We start from the raw sequence: 25,893 nt of genomic DNA on the forward strand, positions 1-25,893 counted from the left end.
TGATTATTATTATTATTATTGTTGTTGTTGTTGTACCGTAGCTCCTGCATTAAATACAACAGGTAGTCACTGGGTGTGCTCTTGAGCCGGAAGACACTTTACGCGACGGGCACAACACTGTACAGATGTTTGCTCCAAAGATTGTCAACTTGTTGAACTAAGTAGACGATGGCTGAAGAAAAGAGGTAAGAACATAAAATATGTCCCGTTAATTGTCTCATTTTGATGTAGTGTTATTAAGTGGACGTGTTATTTCTAGATTTGAACCCTCCAACATTAACCCGCTACGGTAACTGACTACTTTTAGTTGACCTTTAATACCGTTTACTAAGTTACACAATATTACATACAGTGTAACAGGTTATAACTTTAAATGGTGAAATATAACTTATTTTCCTGTAACTAACGTTAGCTAACATGCCGAGTTAGCACTTAGCTAACGTTAACTGAATGGTAACTAGCTATACATTGAACTGTACGGGGTGTTAGCTTGTAGCGATAAGTTAAGCTAACATGAATACCTTGTTTTTTAGTGCGCGTACAAAAGACGTCGTGGATAGCACCGTTCACCTGGACGTCAAGGTAATGTCACGCACCCCTTATGATACAGAGTGGTTGCCGTGTAGCAGGATCATGTGCTAAAACATGGAGCACAGTAGTCTCAGTAAGGGCTTTCAGTGGTGTGTGGTGTTGTACTGGTCAGTATTATCCTGTTCACCTACTTGCTCTGTGCTCGCTCATGGCAGCCAGCTGTATAACTACTGCTATCTTGTCGGGTCAAGCAGGATTATTATGGCAGGGTGCTGAAGAAAACCTCAGACCTGAAGAGCAACGCCTGTGTGGCTCCATCCCAGCCACTGCCTGCCTTCATCAGACAGGCTCTGAAAAACGTCCACCCTGAAGTCTGTGCCAGGTTAGTACGCCGGTGTCACTGGCTCTGCTCCTGGGCTCAGTCTGCCAGTAGGAGATACACAAATACTACTAATGTGTCTCTCTTGACTTCAGGTACTATGGCTGTGGTCTGGTGGTGCCTGAGTGTCTGGAGGGCTGCAGGATACTGGACCTGGGCAGTGGGAGTGGCAGGGACTGCTACATGCTGAGTCAGCTGGTGGGCGAGAAGGGCCATATCACTGGGATTGATATGACTGAGGACCAAGTACGTTAATATTGCTGCATGGCTCTGCAAGTGGCTGCAGTAGCATGGTCCCGTATTGCATAATTGTGGTTAAATTATATGTGGTGAACTCAAATAACCTTAAAGTGGCAGTTTATTCTATCCTGTTTCTGACCTGTAAGGACCAACTTCCACAAATCCTGTTCTTAATTATGTATGGGTTGCTCAGGACTCATTATATGATCCAATTACCATGTCATTCACTGCTGCAAGGGTGGACATTTGCTATAAATACAACCTAACAGAGATAACAGACAAACATAACCACAGCTACAACTATCACATGTGCACCCAACTGAAAGACTATTTGGTCTGTGTTCTCTTCCCAGCTTAAAGTTGCCAGGACATATGTGGACTATCACATGCAAAAGTTTGCTTACAAGAAACCCAATGTAAGTTTTGTCCAGGGCTACATTGAAGCCTTAACAGAGGCAGGTCTGGAAAAAAACTCATTCGACATCATCATGTAAGATGACTTTGTTTTTATCTTGTCATATTTCATATTTTACTGCTTTGTAATTCTACAGATATTGTTTTGCTTTTCTGTGATCCTTTAGTTCCAACTGTGTGGTGAATCTCTCTCCAGACAAGAAGCGTGTTTTGACTGAAGCCTACAGTGTGCTCAAGGTAGGCTTCTTTATATAGATATAGTTTTTTTTTTCATAATCTTTCAATCAAATCTCACAAAATGTAACCAGAATGCATCAAATAGGCAAAGATATCCTTAAATCCAAATCTATAAATGTCTGTATAGTTTTGTGATATTTTCTACATTTACTGTCTTTCATTAGGATGGTGGTGAGCTTTACTTCAGTGACGTCTACAGCAGTGGACGAGTAACAGAGGAAATTAAAAATCATAAAGTGCTATGGGGTGCGTCAGATTAATATCCAACTGCAATACACAATCACATGCACCTGCCAGAATAGCAGAATATGGTTTCTTTTGACAGGCGAGTGTCTTGGAGGAGCACTGTGGTGGAAGGATCTGCTGCTATTGGCTGAGGAAGTGGGCTTCAGCACCCCACGGTTGGTCACAGCCAGTGTCATCACTGTTGACAACAAAGAACTACAGGACATTCTAGGTTTGATATTATTTCCTCCTTTATTTCTAAGCATTGACTTATTTGCGTGTTTGTAAAGCATTCATTAGGATAAGTTGCAAAGACAATAACACTGGTTTGGGATATTGATTTTTTTTTTATTGTGACTTACTTTATATGAGTGTGTCTCTTAATGATTAGAGTTTTGCTCAGGTTGAACGTAGTAAAGTCATCAACTTTTCAAACTGAGCACAGTTTGCAAACGTCCACTCAGAGGAGGTCTAATTAGCCTTAATAGATGAAAACTCCCCTTTTTATATTGCAGGTTGGATCTCTTAGATCTTTAAAGACATTCAGTAATGGAATAAATAAATAAATGAAATTTTGCTTGTGTGAAGCCAATTTATTATTAATTTTAATTATAATATGTTATGTTATATTCTCAGTGTTTTCCTGGCTTCGTATATATTTTGACCCTAAATTTCTCAGAGGAGATTAATGCTAATGCTATAAAATATAGTATACACTAGTATGTTGTTATGTTGACATTGAACTACCCTAGTAATTTGTATCCAAGTATTTGTGTAACAAGAAATAAAACGAAACACACAGTAAGTCAGTGAATGTCAATCATGTTTAATGCAGGTTTATGTACTTTAAAGCTGGTTAACTTTTTATTACCACTAAATGCTGACTGTGTTGCTGAAACACAGCCCAAGGTTAATAGTTCAGCAACACCGTAGCACTTAAGACATTATATATGGTTACTTTTCACGTCTGGTGAAATCTTTTTATCTCTCTTACCGATTTGGTGATACAGGTGACTTTAGGTTTGTCTCTGCCACGTACCGACTGTTTAAGATCCCCAAAGGCAACACCAAACCCTGTCAGGTCATGTATAATGGAAACATTACTGGAGTAGAGGACAGCTTCCTATTTGACTGTCAGTACACATTCAAGGTCTGTAAATCCTATAGTAAAAAAACAAGGTTCTTCTGCCCATATACTGTAGGTTAAATTATATAAAATGTATATATATTTTAACAGGTAGATGAAGTGGTGGAGATAGATGGAGAGCTGGCCAGCATCCTAACACATTCCAGATTTGTGGAAGACTTCTCTTTCAAGCCACCTGGAGGACCCTGTGGGCCCAGTGGAGTCAGACCTAAGGTCAGTGTCCCAATTCAATTCTAAGATGTGAAAATGTCTTTCTGTGTCTATCTCTTTTTTTTTTCTTTCTTTGAGCACTAGAGGTCACTATGTTTGTAATGTCAGTTTTAAGTATATGACACACCCAGGGAACTCTGAGTGCACACAGTCACATATGCATGTGTGCACCAGTACAATTGCTGCAAGTTTTTGCACACTTACTCACTCACATACCCACTCAAAGATACATACGCACACATTCATGCACACAAGGTCAAGCAGCTGTCTTGGAGTCATAACCAGACCGAGGAGTCATGCTGGGGAACCTTGAACAGGAAGGAATGTTCTCTTCTCAGCTAATGGAATGCCATCTTATCAGTGCTCATTGTCATTCTGTGCACACACACATATCTACAAACACCATTATACATTTTTCAGTGACCCCTGTAACCATTTAATCAGTCATGAAACTTCTATTCTGCTACTGAGGCTGTAATTACTAGTTTCTTTTAGTGGTGGAGCAAGAAGTAAAAGGAAGATCTTTTTTTCAGATTTATCCAAATCTGTCCATTGGTTTAACCTTTGGACTGATCCTCTGAAGTGACATCAGGCCCGAGATACTTTCCAATCAACACGCCTAGTTGGTGATAATGGCAATAAAAAGCCTTTGGGCATGTTCTTGAAAGCAAAGCTTCTGTAAGATGGTGATTTAATGAACAACCAGTATGTGATAAAAAAAGACAGTGACCTGTACTGCAGGGGCAAATATACTTTTAAAAGCTTTGTTGTACATCAGCTTGTACTCTGCATTTCCATAAAATGTTCAGCACATTAATTGATGTTGAATCCTAGAGAATAAGTAAAAATAAGTTTGCTTTTCAAAATTTCTTACATTTAGTGCAGTTGTCCTAGATGAAACACGGTATTATGTAATAGTTGACTAGAACTGGAAGCAGATTGTAAACTTGTAATGATTTCTACCTTGTTGAACTATTGGTACAGGCAGGCTGTGTGGATCCTTTTGAGTTGGTCCTTCAGCTAGAGAAACGAAGTCCAGGTTCAGCCACAGGGGGATGCTGCAGCACACGGTCTGCTGCCTGCTGCCAGTGATGGTGAGAAGGACTCAGAGAAACACAGGCCCAGCATCATACTGTCTATGCATAATTATGCTAATTCAAGTAACCTGAATTGTTCTTTATTAACATGAGATGTTAGTAATTAAAAAATTTAACTTAAATGTAAAGTTGTGTAACATTTATGTTCCATGTATATTTACCACTTAGTCTTCCCCAGTGGGAAAACCATATTTGCTTTTTGGAATTGTAATAATTGGAATTATGTTACATAACAACATAAAACATAAAGACTTTGAAATAACAGTATTGGAGAGTGCAAAAGAACTCGGTGCCTTCTTCTTGCATGTCTGTTTTTGCCTACATAAGTATTATATGTCATTCACACATTTAATCGGATGTTTCAATTTCTGCCTTTACAAATGACAGTAGTTATTTTTAACCTACTAATAAACCTAAAAAAATAATTTTAATAATGTGTTAATTTATGTTTCTGTTAAATAAATAGTGTTATAATGAATCAATCATCTTTTCAGAATTGTTTTGTATCAGGACATGAGCCTGAGTGTTTAGAGCACTGCTGTGAATTTCTGATGAAAACTAGGGTTAGCGATAGTGTGAGCTTTGCAACAATGTAATGAAAATAGACATTTTTATTTCTGTTGTAAGACAATAAAAGTTGTTAATTATGTTTTTTGCTTCATTGTAAAATTTGTCCAAGGCCAGCATACCAAGCTTAGATTTTTTGGCTAACTCTAGCACACTCAGTAATGTTTATTAATGTGTGATTTCTTTGACAAATAAAGTGAAGTGTTTTTAAATTGTTATTGCAAGTTAAATTTACATTTAGCAGACACCTTTATCCAAAGCGACTTACAAGTGCGGTTCAAGGTAGAAAGTCAGGCAGGCTAAGTGTAGGGAGGTCTTGCCTAAGGACCCTTACTGGAGGTAGACCACAGCTGGGATTTGAACCCCAGTCTCCACATGGAGGGCGGTGAATTTACCATTACATTATCACGTATTACTGCAAAAAAGTAAAACTTTCAAACTTGAAACAGTTGCACAAATAATTGGAAAATAGTATAAAAATAGCATAGTTCATTTGAAGTAGCTGAATACACATTCTGGTCCAACATATTCATACACAAATGGAGTCACTGTAGGGGGATGCAGGTGCATCAGCATGTCCTTAGATGAACTGTAATTCAACAAATGCATACAAAATGAAAAATGAGCATGTAGATCCATCGGCTCCTGTGACAGTGTGAACTTTCATCACACGGATTCTCTGGATATATGTTTAAAAAGTCACGAGTGGAGTCCTCTCTGTCTCTTTACATGAGGTGCACTTGTTTTGGAATTTGATTCGTCCAGGAGGCTGCGGACGCCCCGCCCCCTGGTCAGCGGCCCCTCCTGATTGGTCGCCGCGGTCGCTCGTCTCGGGGACATCAGGGGAGGCACGAGTTGGCCCGTAAGCCTGCGCTCGCTCGCCGTCAGTGTCGGACACGCAGTGGGAACGAGCAGGTCCCGATGCACAAGTCACGGCAACCCTCGGCGGAGATGAAGGCGGACTCCGACTGGCTCTGATTTGGAAAAGCCCTTTTCATTCAGGAGGCTGCTTGCCAATGGTTATCAATATGGCAGGGCCGTTGTCCCAAGCACCCACCACTGCAAAAATGGCGTCACTTAACCGGGTCCGAGCTTTGGCGATGATTTTCTTAACTGTCACTGTCTGTTGTGTCACCCCGACAAGTGGCAAGGAAGGGTCCGAGGACACCGTCATCATAGGGCTCCGACTGGAGGACACGGACGACATTTCCTTCATGGATAAGGGCTACCTGCGGGTGAGTGAGCGCTCTCGGGTGAAATTGAGGGTGTACGGGCAGAACATCAACAACGAGACCTGGTCCAAAATTGCTTTCACGGAACATGAGCGGAGCCGAGCGGTGGGGAGCCTCGACAGCTCCTCGGGGGATAACCAGAGCCAGGAGGACTCGTCCGGCTTGCATCCCTGCGGTATTAGGACTTCGGATATAATTATATTGCCTAACATCATCCTCAACCGAAAGACCTCCGGAATAGTTGAAATTGAGGTCAAACCTCTGCGAAAGACGGAGAGGAGTAAAGCTTATTACCTTTGCATCGCCACGTCCACTCCGGCCGTGGCGGGGATGCACGACCCGTGGACGGAGAACACCTGGATCTACCACGATGGGGATGACACCAAAGTGATAGTGGTGGAGGAAAAAAAGTTTCTGCTGCCTTTCTGGCTCCAGGTCATCTTCATCTCCATGTTGCTGTGCCTGTCGGGTATGTTCAGCGGGTTGAACCTGGGGCTCATGGCTCTGGACCCCATGGAGCTCCAGATAGTCCAGAACTGCGGCACGGAGCGGGAGAAGAATTACGCCAAAAAAATAGAGCCGGTCAGGAGCCAAGGGAATTACTTGCTTTGCTCGCTTCTGCTCGGGAACGTGTTAGTAAACACCACGCTGACCATCCTGCTGGATGATATCGCCGGCTCGGGGTTGATCGCGGTGGTGATGTCCACCATTGGAATAGTCATTTTTGGAGAAATCGTGCCCCAGGCCATCTGCTCCAGACACGGCCTCGCAGTCGGCGCAAACACCATTTTCCTCACCAAGTTCTTCATGCTGCTCACCTTCCCAGCTTCATACCCGGTGAGCAAGCTTCTGGACTACCTGCTCGGACAGGAGATAGGAACCGTGTACAACCGAGAGAAGCTTTTGGAGATGCTGCGCGTCACGGACCCTTATAACGACTTGGTGAAGGAGGAGCTGAACATCATCCAGGGCGCGCTGGAGCTCAGGACCAAGACAGTGGAGGACGTGATGACGCCGCTGAGAGATTGCTTCATGATCCCCGGGGATGCCACCTTGGACTTTAACACCATGTCCGAGATTATGAAGAGCGGTTACACGCGCATCCCGGTCTTCGAGGGCGAGAGGTCCAACATTGTGGATCTGCTCTTCGTAAAGGACCTGGCCTTTGTGGATCCGGATGATTGCACCCCGCTAAAAACCATCACAAAGTTTTACAGCCACCCTTTGCACTTTGTGTTCAATGACACCAAGCTGGATGCCATGCTGGAGGAGTTTAAAAAAGGTGAGAGAGCTCATTAACCGCACACATTTCCTCCTTTACGCACGTCAACTCTTGAACAGTATTCCTGCTGCTGTTATGCCGCTTCACTCCTGACCCTCTAGTAGCAAAGGTCATTGAACAAGCAGGTAGGCCTTTAACCTGTCCACCCCCCCCCCCCCCCCCCACCCCCTACCCTTTGGAGCTACAGACAGGTGAGTTATGTAATAGTACCTGAGGTACTGTAACAGTATATAGGAGCATAGCACAGCTTCCAGTCCACACTGAATGTCTGTGCTGCTCTGTCAATCTGCAGATTACATTTTGTGACTGTATCCAAAATGTCTAAAACCTGATTTTCAGGAGTGAAAAGAGGAGTAGCAGAATTCCTGTTTCCTCCAAAACTTCACAATAAATTCCATTTGTTGGAAGGAAGAAGTGAAGAAGGGTGGGCTTGTTTAGGTACTTCTTATCAGGCCTGGTCTCACAAAGCATAAAACAGTGAGGTGCACTTGCCCACTGGTCACTTCCTGTGAGGTGGAAGAGTTGTTATCTTTCTCCATTGCCTCCATTCAGTGTTAACATTCACACGGTCTCGCTGTGTGTGTGTCTTGCTCTCTCTCTTTTTCTTCCTGCTCCCTGTCTTGCTTTTCTCTTTCTTACCTTGTTTTCCTCTCATTCATTCATCTTTTTTTAACTCTCTCCATCTCTCTCTTTCTCTCTCTGATTTGGGAATGCATTAGACCATGAGGGAATGGTGCAGTGGCAGTGACAGTGCTGAGGCTATCAGGTGGGGGCATCTTGTTTGAGAACCTGCTTAAATCCCTCTCTACCACTCTTGAGCTTGCTTCTGATGTGATTGTGGCGATAACTCCTTTTGTCCAACCCTGGAATGCAGTTGTGTGGATAATAAATAACAAACTTTAACACCCTCGAGCCCCACATGTGTTGTGCGTGTGTGCATGAGAACGTTTACCTCACTCGTGATTTACCTGATGTTTTGCGGAGCTGTTTTCCCTCAGTGCCTCTCTCTGAGTTATTCCTGACAGTGTTTTCACAGGTCTCCTCTGCCACAGCTGCAAGAGTGATGCACAGTTGCATCTTTTCTGCAGCTGATTCATCCGTGTTTCAAATGTAAAGCCCGCATTTGGCCCACTGATGATGCATTGCGTGCTCATTAGAATATTCACTTTACTTTAAGAGGATTAATTGGGGGAGGGGGGAGACGGAACAAATCATTGAGCTCCATTACCAGAAATTAGGTGTAGTTCTCCATGCCAAATTAGCATTGCGTAATATACGAGCTGGGTGGGTGGGAGGGGGGGTTGTTTGTTTTCATCACTGCTCACTCTTTACAGACATGAACTACTTTTTCTGCAGCAAGTTCAGCAGAGGAAGTGTTACTGTGCCACACCGTCACATGTTGGATTATTACAGTAATGATGTTACAGACTACAGAATATTGTTTTATTACACATTTAGCAGATGAGCTGATAACCATTAGCTGATGGAAACTTGGACCAAGTGTTTGTTATTGAAGGCAGTGAGGTATTTGCTTGTGCTGTTGTAAGATCAGCGACCAATCACATTCTACTACCGTACACACTGTTCATTTGTTTTGAGCAGAAAACACCTATTGTGGTTCTAATTTTGTAAACAGAAGCATGCTGTAATGAAATAATGGCACTGAGATTGACTTTATTGTCCATAAAAGAACTGTCATGATGCATGTCTAAATCAGTGCAACTAATAGAGCAGATATGGTTTATCTATTGGATATCTATATTAACATCATTTCTTCCTTTAGTATTAATTTGTGCAAATTATGTAGCTGTTAAATACAATGAATACAAGCCTGAATCATAAACGTAGCCATGCCACATGCTCAAGGTGCATATAAAACCTGTGGAAAGTACATCACTGACTAAAAGATAAAATGAACTGGCAATTGAATTGGTGTTCTCACGTACACATGTACATGTGTTTCCTCAAGTTAGTGACTTTTTCTGGATTTTGTTTGCTACCACTCAAAGACAAGTATATGACAAAACCCCATAATTTTTCCAGCATATTTCATTGGATATGTCCAGTTCGGGTGTGAAAGTGACTGAGGCAGAGTGTTTCTGCAGCTGGCCCTGCGCCAGAGGGAATTCGCCTTAAGCGTCTCATGGAAGTCATAAGCAAATGTTGCAGGGAGGGCTGCGGGGTCAAAGTTTCCCGTCAATCTGGCTCTGTTCACAGCGCACACTCAGTTCAAAGTGCTTTGTATTGTAAGTCATTGTTAATTAATTTGATGCCGCTTGCCGAGCTGCATAGTCTTCTGAAATCTGCTACAAAAACGAACAGCAACAACACGACGCTGGTGTCAGACGCTGTGTTGGAGCAGCTGGCGTTGCTTTGCATTGGACTTTCTGAACTTTCTGACAAGGTGGTTTCTCTGCACAGCTTTAATTTTATAGAAGGTGGTTTTATGCTCACAACTTTACAGCATTACATAATGCACTGTCATACAAAACTTATTCTACTTACAAGTGACACTAAATGTTTCCCTAAAAGAAAGAAAGAATTGAAGTGAGCCTTTGCGAAACATAGATCCTGATCCCTACTGTGTACCCATGCTTATCTTTTTTCACACTCAGCCCAGGCCCTAGGTCAGGGGTTACAGTCAGATTCATGCAGGAGCCTTTTAATCCAGGCAGACAGCCTTCTGGAAATTTCTGACCCCTTCAATAATTGCCCTCTCTCTCTCTCTGTGATTGCAACAATTACTGTCATCCAGGGGCTGCTTGTCAAGCTGCAGGTTTACTGGTTAATGAGTGGGTCGCTGTGTGCCATTTGGGACCAAACCAAGTAGCTGAGTCAGAAACAGAAATTCAGTTGCCCTTCTGACTTCAAGTTATGTGTGAAATTTCCGAAAGTGAAAGTTATTCACTCTCTCTCACATGCATTATTCTCGAACCACGCTGTGCTTTCCATCCCGGGGGACAGGCCACTCACCCAACTTGTACACAGGACCCCAGAGATAGACTGAGACTCAACCCAGCCGAAGCAGGGGAAGCATTTCTCACAGTAGTCCTTCTCCTTTACTGAAACAGACACACAGATCCATGCAGTCAGTCCTTCTTATCTCTAACTGCTAAACTGTGTGTGTACGTTGATATTCTTACTCTACTGCTCGTCAGTGATAAGCACAGTTCTCCCTGCTCATCAGAGAGCCAGTAGAATATCCTACCAATAAATGACTAAAATTCGCCTGTTCACCCGGTGTTTCATAGCTCATATATGCTTCACTGTTTGAGATTAAAGTCTCCAGTGTAAAAGAGCCTACATGAGGCCTGGCACGTCTTGAACTATTTCCCTCATTGCTGCAATATAGGCCAATCTATGCTTAATTCAGATTCAGCAGCCTTCACGGTCTCTTTATTCAGTTGTTTGTCTTAAAGTGAAACCTGTTCTTTTCCTTCTTGTTGAGATACTGACAGCTGTTTTATGTTTCACTTCAAATGGGTTTCATTCTTTCTAGATGTTTGTGCGGAGTGTATCATAGCAAATGTCTGGAAAGCGAGTTGGGAGTGTTTGCCTGGTAACCCTTGGTGCTAACGCTACAACAAGTGTTGGGATTAAATGGCGTCATGTTGGTAAGAACACTTAATGTTTCCTGATGAGGGACACCCCTTTGAACTCAGCAGGACTTCTCCTGCCGCTCACTTTATCAGAACTAATTACTTCAAATCAAAGGTTGTCTGCACTGAGCTACACTATCTCCTTTGTGTTACAGGAGAAGATGTTGGGAGTAGATCTTCTCTTGTAGGCCATGTCATTTAATGTCATGTCAACATAGTTGTATGGCTTCTAGTGTGCTAACTTCTTTACACATGCTGTTAATTTAACAAGTGCATTGTAGTTGATATATTTAATAAAGTTAAAATCGCATCACATTCGTGTCTTGCTCATTTAACCAGGTGCCTGTTTATGATAACAAATGTTATTTACAGACATATTTATATTTTTTTTTGACACCTGTTTAGCATAAGTACAGTACAGTAGAGTTTACATATGTGCTAAATGCATCTGCTCTTGTTGCAACCTGTTGTACTGGGACTTTTTCTGTATTGTGCTCCTGATGCTCGGTTTGAAGGAAGGACAAATTGTTTCACATGCTTTATGCTATTTATTACATAACATAAGTCAAGTACAGTGGGTAAATTGTCACACTGACAGTTAGATTTTCTTTTCATTACACTGTTTTCGTTACAAAACAACATGGACATATTTTCACCCTTTAAAGTTGCAGTAGTGGCACTTAATTTTCTATTTACACAACTCGCAGATATGTAAAAAACACAGTGGAACTTCGCCAGCAAGTTGTTAACTATTTGCCATTTGGTGCAGTGCATGTAGTTCACAGTGGCTTCATCAGAGCTGGTTCTAAAACAGTTGCCTGGTGTAAACAAGGCTGACACGAGCAAAGTTTGCTGACTAGAAATAAGAACAATGATGCCACAAAGGAGCTAAAACACTATGTCGCGCTGCAGAGTTAGGTGACAGTCTTTGTTTGCTCATGATAAATGTGGGTGCTGTACCTTACAGCTTTTCTTCCTTACCTACCAATCTGCCTCTCATTCACACACTTACCCACCGATGACAGCAGAGCTGCTTGTTTAAATAGTAGTACTGATTAGTGGCGCTTTAAGAATATTTCACCATACACAGAACATTTATTGACAAGATTCAACTGGAAAGCAAATTGAAATTATCTATTCATAACACTTAGGTTCGCTCATTGTTTGGGTTTGATTTTTACAAAAACATTGCTCAGTGTCCTTGAATGCATACCCAAGGAAAGTTTCCAAAATGCCCGCACCACAATTAAAAGTTAACTATCATACTAATGAATGGAAAGTAGAGATGGACTTAGGAGACTGTAGGAAATCCACAGCAGTCATATAATATGCTATTTATAGTTAATGGTGTAAAGTAATAAATCAATTAATGTAGTAAGAAGATAAGGTGCTTGTATTGAACATAGTGATGTTCTATGCTTATTATAGAAATGTACCATGTGATATAAGATGTAATAGATCATACATGTTTAAAAATAGAATTTAATTCGAATGTGAAAAAAAAAACTGAATAAGGATGTGATTGACTTTTGGTGATTTAGATATTGTCCAGATTGAACTCTTGAGATTGTTATGTTGCAATACTGGCTTTTGAATTGGCCTACATTCTTCAGATTCTGGTACAACATGGAGTAGGCTTTTAAGACCTGATTAGTACAATAGTTGAAGAGTGGGAATCTGGGTGCAGTGCGTTCCCAAAGCCTGTCTGATCTGGCATTATGACTTTTCTTTACATTTGTTTTCCCATACTACAGATTTGGCTCAGAAACACCGGCGCACTCTGTCTACTGAGGTTCTGGTTTTCTGTTCAGTGTGGCGTGTTCTAAAGTCAAAAAGTATGATTTTTACGTGTCTACCAATGGCGTCCGTATTCAGGTAAGACATGCCAATATGTAGTACTGCCGTACAACTCCTGCTTTTTTTGTTCACCACACAAACAGCCGTGTCAGATTGCTATATTTGGCATTCGTTGGAAAAAGCTTTAGCCTCCAAATTTGTCCCACTTGGCAAAACAAAAATAGAACATTCTCCTCAAAAAAAATCACAATAATGTCCCTGTTGCCTGTAAGATGGCGTATTCAGAAATGTCACTATGAAGTGCAACGTGTGTGGATTTCTTTTGATCTAATCCTCTTTGATCTTGCCCTCTTGCATTTGTATGTCAGATTTATTCGTATGTAACAAGGATGTATTGAAAGCCTGCTTGTTGTGCAGGGACAGGGGGCTCTTGTGAATGTCTTCTATGATGGATTCAGTTAAAATTTAGTCCCAGATTGTACCATGGAAGTAAGTAGGATAAATCTGAGGCCCTTACTGTAGCAGGTACAGTGATATTTAGGGATATGCAGACATTTCAGCGGTTACTGTTTTTGTGCTCTTCATCACTGTTGCATGCATGTCACTTCACATCTTTTCATCTTATTAACTTTACTGTAGACTCATTAGTGACTCATTTCATTTCTTGGAGCGTCTGATGATGGCTGTTCCTGAAGAAAAGCTTTGGTAGATTTGTGTTGTGGATGTAGTTAAGGAGCTGAGTGTGCTTCCAGCACATGTTGCCTAGGATCTGTAGCCATGCACTACTGAGCGAAATTTGTCATTATGCAATCGAGAATGCAACCGCCCCCACGTTCCTTTTATTGAGCTGTTTCCCAAAACAGTGATCACACTGGACCTGTTTATGAAGAACGTTAACAGAGCATTTGTACTTTACCACTGACACAACAGCGGAAGAGTGCTGTGAGGTCTAAAAATTATTCTGAGCTACCTGAATTATTGTGCTAATGGTTCCTGAATATCTCATTAATGCGGTTGCGTGGTATCAAGCATTGTGCTGGACTTGTTAATGTTCAAAGTGTTGATTGAATTTTCTAAGACAATCGTGAATTTAAGGGAAAAGATATCATTACTCTAAATGGAAATCCATTTACTACTGCAGTAAAAGTTATTCAAGAATTGAGTCAGCATTGTTCAAATCTAAGCCTCCAAAGCTAGAAGACACAAAACCAAGAACTTATCTGTAATGTCATCAAGGCGAGACAACTTGAAGATGCTCATTTTACATTTAATGATAGATTTTGTCTGTCCAGAGGAAATGCAATAAATGTTAATTCAGAATCGTCTCTGAAGAAAACGACGCAGACGTGTTGGTTTCCCCTGTAGTTATGTCTTTAAGATATTATCGTGGTAATTTGGGTGTTGTGTGTTATGTCATTCTTATGAAATTAGGGAAAATTGCTGCTATTAGTGTCACAGTATGATGATTAGGAGCAGGAGGAGAATGTGATTAGGATGGCCACTGTGTTGTTGTGATTATTGTGTCTAGGCTGAAATAAGTTCTCTGTAAATGTCATACTCTCACTGACCACTTTATTAGGAACAATCTAATACAGCAGCTCTGTAATTCAACTTTTACAAGGTTATCATTTCTCAGTTTTTGCTGGAACTGCTGAAATGTGATAATTCTACTATATGCTTATTATTGAGACCACAGTGGGTGGTGGGGACGTACTGGAGTGAATTAGATTATGAAGTGTTGGCCACTCTATTTACATAAATTTGCTGCTATATTGGATTACATTACAGGTGTACCTAATAAGGTGGCCAGTTAGTGAAATATTGCTGTGAAAATCAGGTCTTCTTCATCACAGCAACTGTCTGTCACATTGTTTAAATTACTGAGCTCCACAGGTGCAGTAATGTAGTGGTGATACAGTGTGTATGAAATCCATGCACATTGCTTAACTGTCTTTGGAGTCTATGGTAAAGTTTCTACAAACTGTTCTCACACTGTGTACAGAATAGATCAGTCTGTTTTTTATTTGATTTTTTTAAACCAAGCTCTCCTTTCCTCCCATGATCAGTTTACTCTGCATTTGCGCTTTTATGTACGTATACAAAGCTATAGCTATATCGGGTTTGTATCTATCTGTGAATTGAGCAAAAAGAAAAATAAGGCCCATTCAGGCTGTGCCTCGGAGCCCCAGAGAGGGACAGAAAGCCCTCCAGCTTGGTCAGCCTAGTAACCAGGCTCTGTGCAGGACACTCAGGGAAGCAGAGCCGCTTGTGCAGCGAGTCCCATCCCCCTCCTCCTGCATTCCCTCTTTCCCTCTTCTCTCCATATTGTCCTCTTGCCCATTTCCCTCAGTGTTATAAATTACAAACGACACAAACCTCCAGGCCTAATACCCTGCCATGGACGCCTTCCAAGCTGCACTTTTTGGAGAGCCAAGAGGCTGGCTTCATTGATAACACCGGGCACACTGTCCGTCTCTCCATTTACTGGCAGGAGGAAAAGCCCAAGACGGGCCCTTCACAGACCCAAAAGACACCAGTGCTTTTTACAAACAGCTGATGGAGCCTACTTTTCTGAGCTTCAGCACTGGTAGTGTTTCATTTCAGCTGGCCATGTCGAACACTTTAATAATAAATAAAACAACAAAATGGATCGAGGACCAAGACTTACTCTTACAGGATTCATTATGATTAATTATTAATGAAGGTTTATGGATTTTAGAAGTCTACCGGAAACTAATTAAAGCCATTTTGGGGAACATTTGGAAAATTCTCACACCCCTGTTTTGGTTTCTGAGAAATTTGCACCAGTCACCCGTAAGCATTTATTAGCAAAAGCCAATGGGCCGTGAAGTTTCATTCTCAAAAGAGCATGTGACCATTTCATGCCTCCCCCCTTGTAATACCTACACTGACATTGCAGGTATTACACGAGGTTATTTTGCTGCTTTCATTTTCCAGATTAAAATAACTCCACACTCCATACATTTTAGTCACTTGTTAACTTTCTAAAATACATGCCTTCACTGAGTAGTGGAGAGTCGTGCCTATCCCACATTCACATGAATCCAATTTACATGTAAAAGCACCGAAAAAAGAAAAAACTAAAAGACATTTTAAGTAATTCACACGTAGCCTTTAGTTACACTACCTGATACCTGTGACACTAACAAGGCGTGTGTGATGTAGGTGTAAACGTGGATAAAAGCAGTTGTAATTCCACCACCACATCCATATGCAGAAATAAATTAGTGTGAAACCAGATTTCTAAAGGTCTGTTTAAAGGTACATGTACATTTTAAGGTCACCCGGTTAGCTTGGTATGTCCACACGTTTTCCTTCCTTGGTCTCCAACACGTAACCCCATCCACAGCTTAAATTATTATTGCTGTCCTGTTGTTGTTATTTTCAGGTGATGTACTTGCTGTGCTCATATAGTGTAGTTTGGAGGGTTGGAGTCCTGATTTCAGTCACTGTTTGCAAATGTTCAAAACCTGGTGAATGGCAGTTAGATTGTAGGCTGGATTTCTACGTGTGTTTTCAGGAGTAATGGTTAATTAGTAATCAGTGGGGGCTTAATGTTGAGAGAAAGTGTTTGTGGCCTTTTGAACGTTACAGGTTCAAGACCTTAATTGTTTGAGAAGAATTATTTCAGATCATTTCCAGGAACACAATGTGGTGTTGATTGACACTCTTTTTGCTTTTTTTCCCGCGGTGGCAGATTTGCAGGATTTTAATTAACGCTAACTTAGGTGGACAAATAGATAGACCGATAATAATAGTGATTAATTGTCATCATGTGATTTGATCTGTGTTGATTTTGATAAATATTACAGCTTTTTTTTTTCTTTAGTTACTACAATGCTTAGTTAAATTGTTAATATGTTACTAACATGCCTTTAAGCCATGGTTATTAAAGGTGAAAACTAAAATCATTTTCACACCATTAAGTTAAGAGCCACCATACGAAGTACTAAGCCTGTGACTAACTAAGTCATCATTGAAACTATGATTGACATCAAGCGTTTGACTGTGGTGCATATTTATATAAAAACATGCCAATAATGTTCTTATCTCTGGAATTTATTTGAGGATGAATAAATAAAACGTCAGCAATCATTGACTTCATGGATCCATGTGGACATTTAATAATAATAAAACTAACGTAAAGATGCAGGTTTCATTTTTCCACAACAAGCCCCATTCTTAAAGCTTATTGCACAAAGCACAGGAGCTTTTTTATTGAGTACTTAGCTCATACTAGCTTTAAGGATTTCGCCCTGGCTAATTGTTTTTATTGAGGTATTAATTTGGAGTTTTAAAGCTCTGAGTGCTTTATGCCAAAAATGTGTGTTTTCAGGTGTTTAATTAGCTTGTTCTCTCTGTGCACTGAGAAGAGCGCATTTAATTTGACCGTGTCGCAGTAGCGAGAGTGCAGTGTGACATATTAACTGGTTTTGTGGCTGTACACAAGTTCAGTGATGGAATCAGCTAATTCAAGAGTCATTTTAAAAGAAGCGATTGTGTCCATTTTAAACATGACTGTTTATTGCTCCTTTGTTTTCGTTCAGTATCGCATTTCACCGTAAGAATTAAGCACAACAAGGAGTGACTTGAATCTAAAAGTGACTTAAACCAGCTATCTTTGTTTCTCAAATGATCAACTTGCCAAGTAAGCTAAATCTTGTGTCTTATCTAGGTGTCTTATCTTGTCTTGTGTCTTATCTAAGTGTCATATAAAAATCAAATGTGTTTTTTTATATTGTGTATTGTGTAATCTAGTGTGTATTGTGAATATGATGACACATTCATAGTGATGAGTTCGAATGAGTTCATCATTTCTACCTGTGTTGTTGATGACTCCTACAGGATGTAATGGGGCATTGAGCTCCAAATAACAGGTAAACAGAAGTTTAGCTTCTACAGCGTGACATATGTTTGAGTGAAAAATCAAACCCTTCAAAGAGTATTGGCTGTGGTTTAGCAAATATGACGTCATAGAGAGCTGTACAGAGATACAGAGGTGTAGAGGACTATTAGCTTCCACCCACACAAACCTCTACTGCACTGTTAGATTAGAAGACAGAGTCTGATGGAGAAATCAATAAATTAGATGTCATCCTTACTCTTTTGGAAACCAACCATTGAACACTCATCTCCTAAGCAAAATAAGTCAAAATCATACAGTGGCAAGAAAAGTATAAGAAACTTTTGAAATATTTTATTAAAAGTTTTCAGAAGCCATTCTTTTGTGGACGGTATTTTTGTTCATTGTCTTGTAGCGTACAGACATTCTCATATTATTCTGTAGAAATTTTTGATTCACTTGGGAATTAATCTTTAATCACTGCAAGCTGGCCAGGCCCTGATGCAGCAAAGCAGGCCCAAATCATGATGTTTCCTCCCCCATACCACTGGGATAATGTTTTCATGATTATATGCTGTGCCCTTGTTACGCCGGATGTAGCGTTGTGGGTTCTTTCCAAATAGTTCAATATAGTTTGGTCAGTCCACAAAACATTTTACTACTGTACAGGATCAATGTGCTCTTTGGCAAACTTCAGATGTGCAGCAATGTTCTTTTTGGTAAGCAGCATCTTCCTTTGTGGTGTCCTGCCACAGACACCCTGCTTGATCAACGTTTTACCTACTGTAGACTTCTATTAAGATGTTAGTCAGTTCCACTAATGCCTTCAAATTTTTGGGTGTCACTCAGGGTTATTTCTTTAACTCATTAATTAGTGCTTGTTGTGAGGGTGAATTTCTGTGAAGTCTTTGACATCACTTTCAGCTTCATATAAATTCTTGATCTTCTGAAAGCTCCTTTTGGTGAGGCAAAGCTCACAAAAGCGTATTGTTCGTGTGCTGCGCAAACACAAAAAGTTTGAGTGGTTTTAGTCAGTCAAAGTAGCTCTAGTCCAATTTTCTTAACTTATGCTAACACCTGACTCCAATTAGCTTTTTTGAGACATGAAATCATAACATGAAATCAGATCAAAATAAATTTGTGTTATTATGTTAGTTACAATATATTTGTTAATATTTTTGACTTAGATGAGGAGCAGATAATATTTTATGACAAAGTATATACTCATACTTTTTCTTGTATCTGTATACTATATCTTATTGGATAAAGTAATGCATACACCTGTGTGTGCATGATTTATCACAAATATGTTTAATGTTTTATAAGAAACAGGTATTTTTATGTAATCTTTTTGTATCGTTATTTTTTTACACATTTGGCAGGTACCAAGGAATACCACAACAATGACCTTGTGAGAAATGTATGTTACATTGATTGTGTCTTGATTGAGATTGACATGTTCTTAATCAGTTTAAGTTTCACTTTTTGTTGTAAGTGCTTTGCTTGTAAGTTAAAATATAGAAAATCCACATATATTTTGATTTGACATGCAATCACTTTAATGCAGAACTCAGTCTTAACAACCGGCATGTGGATGTATTCAGAAGAACAACCAGACCCAGAGTCAGATGGGTAGCTCTGACAGAAAATGAGATGGCTCTTGTATATGTTTTAACCAATTCATTTAAAGCTACTAAGTGCAACTTAACCTAGAGCTAGCAAAAGAAGTCCTGAATCAATCCACGCTACTCTGTCCAGACCTCTCTCTCTCTGCTTTGATACACCTCTGCTTTGCTGTGCACAACCATTTAGGTATTCATTGTTGTGAAATTACAATTATTAAGAATGCTACAAAACTGGCTAATGAAGTAGAAACTTGCTTTTCTCTGATTGGTTAATAGGGGGCGCCTCGCTCTTTAGAAGCTAATAATGTCTCCACTGCCAGACTGTTCTGTGAGCCTGTGATACAGGAGGCCTCAACACCTCTCCACATTGAGATAAGTCATGGAAAACATTTCTATTAAGAAAATATTGAAAAAGTTGCATTACATGGACCTGACTGTGGAAGGTATACAAGATTACTCTCCAAAAACTCTGGGTCGTTCCAAACTGGTTAACACAGCAGAGATACTAACGCATGTTATTCATAGATAGATGTATCCAGACAGTAACACGCTCCATGTGATTACGCTCTAATACTCAAAAAAAAAATATATATATATTTGTCAGCATACTATTTGTCTCAAAGCAAGACCATAAACATTTTACTGAACAGCACTGTGGCCATAATTACAAAATTACTTTTGTGCTAGACCTATTGACATATTGACAACATTTCAAATATATAGTAGTAATATAACAGTACCCAAGTAGAGAATAGTGACAAACATTACAACATTACTTAGTAATATCTGTGTTTGCAAACATTAGCCTCTGTAGGCCCCTGGTCCAGCCAGACCAAAGACTGTACATATGAATTCTCATTTCAAGTGCAGGATTGTACGATTTACTTTCAAAAGTTGCACAAAGTCATTTTACGTACAGCCCTGTTGTCATGATGTCTTGTAGCTTAGCATAAAAACCTTGTGAAGAGTGTTTAATGTGTAAATGTCAATACAATCTGTGATTTGATGATACCAAACTTTGGGACCATTACTTTTGTTAAAAGAAGTTCCAGCATTTAACATGGCTGACAGTTCATTAATATTTCATTTTGTAATATAAATGATTGTTGCTCTTTCTTGATAGATAGCACATTAGTGCAATTGTGCAGATAATTGTCTGCTTCTGTTGGGCACTTCAGTGTTTTGCTTTACATTACGTTTTCACATAGAGGTGTCAGTTGTAATTATACTTTTAAGTTTATGTCTGTATATTATGTGAGTGACTTTCTGATGGCATAAATGAGTTTTTTAATATTAACCATTAACTAGCTACAAACAGGTCTGAATAAATATAGCACATCTCACTATGAGGCCAATGGTGTAACATAATAATTACACGTGATAGTATTTTTAATTCTGTAATTAACTGTGCCAAAGAGTTGCTTCACTCAGAAGAAAACCTGAAACGAGTTAAAACGAGTTCTACCTCCACAGGTTTTTTCTCATTTCCTTTCAACACCCCCAGTTCTTGTCATGGTTTTGTGATGTGCTCACCGTTTAGCAGTTGCAACACTCACATAACAGAGCAGCACCTGACCACAGGCCCATTCATTTATCTCCACTGGTTTCCCATTGATGCCTCTTCTTATGACTGAGGCCCAAAGGAATCTCCACCCAGGGGACCTTTCAACAACAAACGCAGCCAGCTACGACAGCAAACTGCTTCTCTGAATGAACAACAATGTCATTCCAGCAGTGTGCGTGTGTGTTCGTGGCTGTACTGTATGTGTGTGCAGCGAAACACCACTGGCTAGTAGCAGGAGAGTGATCTTGTGACCAGGGCCCCTTAATGATGGTTAGGAGCTGCGAGCAGACTTAACTTCTCTGCATTAATCTGATTAGTCCATCTCATGCTAACTAATAACAGGGTGATAATAACAGGCTTGAAGATGGGAACAACAGACGTGTGTTTCTAAGTAGGTTTCTATGAAACACATAGTTTAATTCTATTTTTCCTGCTCTCAAATTAAAATGTAATATCCCACCCTAGCAAAAAAAAGGTTCCTATAATATGTGATTTGTAGGTGTTACAGAGTTTCCATCAATGTGTAGGACAGTTGGGATGTTTGTGTTTGTCTGTGTAGCCTTTCCAAGGCACCTAGCGGGAACGTGTCTTACTGTTTTCTGTTTTTCTACTCTTGGCAGTGCTCTCAAGATTATCGAGTGCGTTTTTGCTAAGCAGTTAATGGAAACCATGTTGCCGCCATGTTGCTACTCCCAAAGTGTTCTTGTTCTTCCCAAGAGTCTTCAGAGACACCAATTAACCGCTGAGACAGGAATGATCGGTCCTCAAAGATTCATTTCCCCTTTAAGTGACATTTAAGGCTATTTTGTTCCATTATTTATATTACCATGAATATCCTAGCAGGAATTTCATTTATCTGTTTTGTCTATAATTCAGATACATATACACATTCCACTTATGTCTCCAGATAATGCAGACGCAGAGATAACACAACACAGAGTGATAGTATTTTATTGGATGTGTATTCAGACTAAATGTTTGTATAAAAGATGATGCCGTAAATAGTGGACATGTTGCCAGCACTAGCGTGAAGTTGTTCTTCATGTCAGTGGAAACATTGGTCAGAAAGGTTGGAAACTCTGCTCTTTTTTTAACTTGAGGTGGGTTTAGAAGAAAGACTGTCCAGTGGGTTCCCATCACCCTTACATTGCACTATATTTGTCAGTGCTCAAATATTTGGAAAAATAGGAGGAGAGCAAGACATGGATGGGGGCAGTGATGAGTGTCCACAACAGATACTGACCCCTCATACTCCCACCCCAACTCTCCGAGCCTTACGTGCCTATTTATAGGGAAAATTGCGCTATGGAAAAATATGACAAAGCTGCATTCCATAAATAAGCTGGGAATGGTGGAAAAGAGCACACGGCTCAGTCTCTGAAGGCCTGAGTAGTGGTTCTCAGGCTTGGCTTTGGAATATGGATGGATAGATGGATTGTTGGCTCGTCTCGCTGCAGCTACGAAGAGTTGGAATGATTTGAAGTTGAGGTTGTTAAACTATTGAGTATTGTTCTAGTGACAAATGTTTTGGCACTCTGATCATTAAAAGCTTTTATGTTTTTTAGTCCCCTGTTTCTTATTTTACCAGCAGCAATTAAATACCAAATAATAAATCTTTACAATCCTGTATCTTCAGAGGGTAGGAGGGGAGGGGATTATAAAAATGCAAGTTCCTACCTGCTTCTGCCCGCTGCTTTTACGCAGATTTTAGAACGTGGTCCATCTATTCAGGTGTCACGAATAAGTCTGGACAACAAGGTGACATAATTAAGACAAATGAACCATTATGCATGTTTCTTGCATTGATTTGATTAATTTGTTTAAGTGTCGTCATATTGACTGGATGTTTAAGTCAAATGCTTCATTAACTTTTGCAGTCAGATTTTTATGCAGAATTTGGGGAATTTCCATAATTCTGAGTTATATGTATATATATATATATATATGTATATATACACATGATATTTGTAAACGATTGTTGGTCTGTAACATGGTAACAAACATTAGATGAATTATGATATATTGCATTATGATGGCTTGGATTGTGCACTAGCGCCACCATGGAACTTTGAGTGAAACGCCTCAACAGTATGAGTGTGTTGCTTTTCTGCTGTTTTATAGCGCATCTGAACTGAAACTGGTTTACGGGCACAAACACCTTTCTCAAAATGTTTTCGAAATCTCATACAAGATCCTTTTAATGACTAAAACATGAACATTTTTGACCATGAAAACATGGTTCATTAATGGATGAAACTGAAAGTGAATCGCCCCCTGACCTTGATGTGTGCAGTGTGCTTGTGTGACCGACTACCCAGCATGTGCTCAGCCTCAGCCCAGCTAGACGGCCCCAGATGTCAAGCAGCAGTGGTGGCTTATAGGACCCCAGACGACTGGTCTTCGCAAGGACACACTCTCCCTGAGGCCCGCTGCCAAGTTCCAGGCTCCAGAGGGTCCGGAGGGTCAGCCTCTGCACTCTACCTCCAATCCCCCGTCACAAAGCCAGTGCCATAACAGCAGCTAAAGAGCTATGAATAAACAGGCTGTCATTGTCTCGTAATATATTTATGGAAGACAGAAGCTGCAGTTTTTTCTGTCGCTTGTGTGGTATTTTGTCTTTGTGGGAAACTGGAAGGAAGTATGCACTCATCTTGTGGGACAGCAAGACCTAACGGTTTGGAGTAGAGCTACTGAGTGAAAGTGTGTGTGTGTCTCACAGGGGGAGATGAAACTGGACATAGGGTTGACAACAACACCAGAAGAAGAGTTATATCTGTGTACAGTACATGTACACGCAAAAACTGTCCCACTTCCATCTAGAACCTTTTTAAGGCAGTTACAATGGCAGTAGAAGTTAATATGCTCATTCATGCTCCCTAGAGGATAACCTGCACAGACATATACTGTGGACAGTCTGCAGAAATCCTGGCAACTCTTTGAAGCTGTACCTCAATGCACAGTGCTGCACTGAACTAAACTGAACTTATTAATGTTGCTGCTCTGTGCACAAAATTGGAAATCAGCCTAATAATTGGGATATTTGACTTTGGAAGAAAATGGTCAAGCCAGCTGACAGATTTAACCCTCCATAAAATAGCTGAATTTGTTGAAATGTTCACTTGAAACACCTCCAGAGTAATCAGTGCCACACAAAATACACAGAACTCAACGTTAAGATGATCATTTTCCCTTTGCTCTCTGTTCCATGGTATTTGTGAAATTTGTGTCTCCATATATTGCTACTCCAGGGACAGACTCTAGAATAAACACTATTAAACTTTGCATAAACATGCTTTTCTCTGTCATTTCTCTGGAATATCTTCCCAGTCACTTAAGCTGTTAACTACTAACCTATGTGGCCCCTATTAAAGCTCTTACAATGGGTCATCTCCAAGTAACCTCCTCCGTACAAGCAGGTGATGGAAGTGTTCTTGATTTAAGCAAGAAATCCTGACGGGATTAGTTTAACTTGTCAAACAACAGTGACACGTGCTGTTGCATTTGTGTGTTTAATGTTTGTAGACTGCGCGTGCTTGAAGAATAGAGCAGATTGTGTGTAATCTCAATGATGTCCTCACCCCTTATCAGTCGGCTTACATAAAGGTTGGTGCTTGGCACTTGTTGTTTCTACAGAAAGGTGAGATTGTGTTGACACATACTGATTGATTGTCCCTCTTCATCTGATAAAACCAACAGAAACAGTTTAACAGTATATTAGTGGCAGTTTTTCCTTGGGGGCAATAATATTCGGTTTAGATATTGTTTAAAAATTAAATTATGATACTTACCTATTACATTAACAGTGATTAGATATCACAATAATTAATAATACAATAATTAAGAAAACATAATGGGAAGAGGTTGGCAACAAACATGAAATCAAATGTTCAATTTCATGCTCTCATGTTCATTTCTGTTCCTTCATTCAATGCATCGAAACCTAAATTTGGAACCTGTGGTTATAAAGCTGACGTGATCGCAGTGGATGCCATTCAAGTGAAGGAAGTGAGCATTGATCTGTTTCACTATGCTGTGCTGTGCTAGCCACTCCATTTGCTATTCCCTCCCTGAGCAGTTTAGAGTAATTGCTTGCTCAAGGACTTCTGAGGCCTGATTGCTTTAACCCAGAGGCTCCATTTGTGTTTGTCCTAGTTAAACCCAACCCCTCAGTGATAAAGCGTGTCACTGACATCTTAATAGAAGTAGGAAGGCTTCTGTTCTCAAGACTCTTTCAAAATAAAACTTAGGTACTCTAAGGTCTTTGTTTTAGTTGATTTCTGTGTTTACATTATTAAAAATTCTTTCAGACTACCAGGTGAAACACGAGTGTATTTCCTGCAAGCATCATTTCTGCACTTACTGCTCGCAGCGTTCTCACAATCAGACGCTCAGGCTGCACATCAGTGTGCTGTCATAGTGTTGTGAGGCAGCAGTGAGCTGCAGTGCAATAAAACACTCTTGGTGATCGGCCCAGAAGTCCTTTCAGCCTGTGCTCGCCTGCATAACAGCAGCCAACGTTAGCTGAAACAGCATCCGAGCACAGACTCAGCGATGTACCTGTGTTGGAGAAAAAACAAAACATACACATGCTAACACACCGTTCCCCTAGTTCACAGTGGCACACGCATGCACACATACGCACCAGCACCCTGACGTCCTCCATTATTTACACGGGGGTGTATCTGCATGCAAACGGCCCATTCTGAGACAATCTGATCACACAGCAGAGGCTTCACCCGGTCTGTTCCTTCGCTCGGTGAGAATATCGCCAGGGCAGAATGGAAACTTCATTTTGCAGGGGCTAATATTAGCCCGGGCCTCTGGAAAATTCCTTTTAAATGATCACAAGCTGAGAAAAGGCAAAGAATTTGTTTAGCGTTTTG

General features: G+C 40.4%; 2 protein-coding genes across 4 annotated transcripts in view; both read left to right on the forward strand.

Annotated features, from left to right (window-relative positions):
* Positions 1-85: 85 nt before the first annotated feature.
* On the forward strand, positions 86-4,958 carry as3mt (arsenite methyltransferase). Its single transcript, XM_026359928.1, has 11 exons — positions 86-185; positions 534-582; positions 786-913; positions 1,006-1,156; positions 1,504-1,640; positions 1,732-1,801; positions 1,966-2,047; positions 2,127-2,258; positions 3,037-3,176; positions 3,264-3,386; positions 4,368-4,958. The coding sequence occupies exons 1-11, from the start codon at positions 169-171 to the stop codon at positions 4,473-4,475; spliced, it is 1,137 nt and encodes a 378-aa protein (XP_026215713.1). The 5' UTR covers positions 86-168; the 3' UTR covers positions 4,476-4,958.
* Positions 4,959-5,242: 284 nt separating this feature from the next.
* Positions 5,243-25,893, forward strand: part of cnnm2b (cyclin and CBS domain divalent metal cation transport mediator 2b) — a 31,087-nt gene continuing 10,436 nt past the window's right edge. For 2 of the 3 annotated variants that reach the window (XM_026359925.1, XM_026359926.1), the window contains exon 1: positions 5,243-7,561. In XM_026359925.1, coding sequence (XP_026215710.1) covers positions 6,064-7,561 — 1,498 coding nt within the window. In that variant the 5' untranslated portion in view covers positions 5,243-6,063. Of the gene's footprint in view, positions 7,562-8,280; positions 8,328-19,722; positions 20,602-25,893 lie in introns of those variants that run through there. The other variant, XM_026359927.1, reaches the window with a different exon arrangement.

The sequence above is a fragment of the Anabas testudineus genome, chromosome 1 (assembly GCF_900324465.2).
Source record: "Anabas testudineus chromosome 1, fAnaTes1.2, whole genome shotgun sequence".
Classification (NCBI taxonomy): domain Eukaryota; kingdom Metazoa; phylum Chordata; class Actinopteri; order Anabantiformes; family Anabantidae; genus Anabas; species Anabas testudineus.

Excerpts from the sequence above, each read along its gene's own strand:
- as3mt (XM_026359928.1), top strand. Across the intron at positions 914-1,005 it reads CACCCTGAAGTCTGTGCCAG|GTACTATGGCTGTGGTCTGG; the intron begins GTTAGTACGCCG and ends TCTTGACTTCAG. Across the intron at positions 2,259-3,036 it reads AGAACTACAGGACATTCTAG|GTGACTTTAGGTTTGTCTCT; the intron begins GTTTGATATTAT and ends TTGGTGATACAG.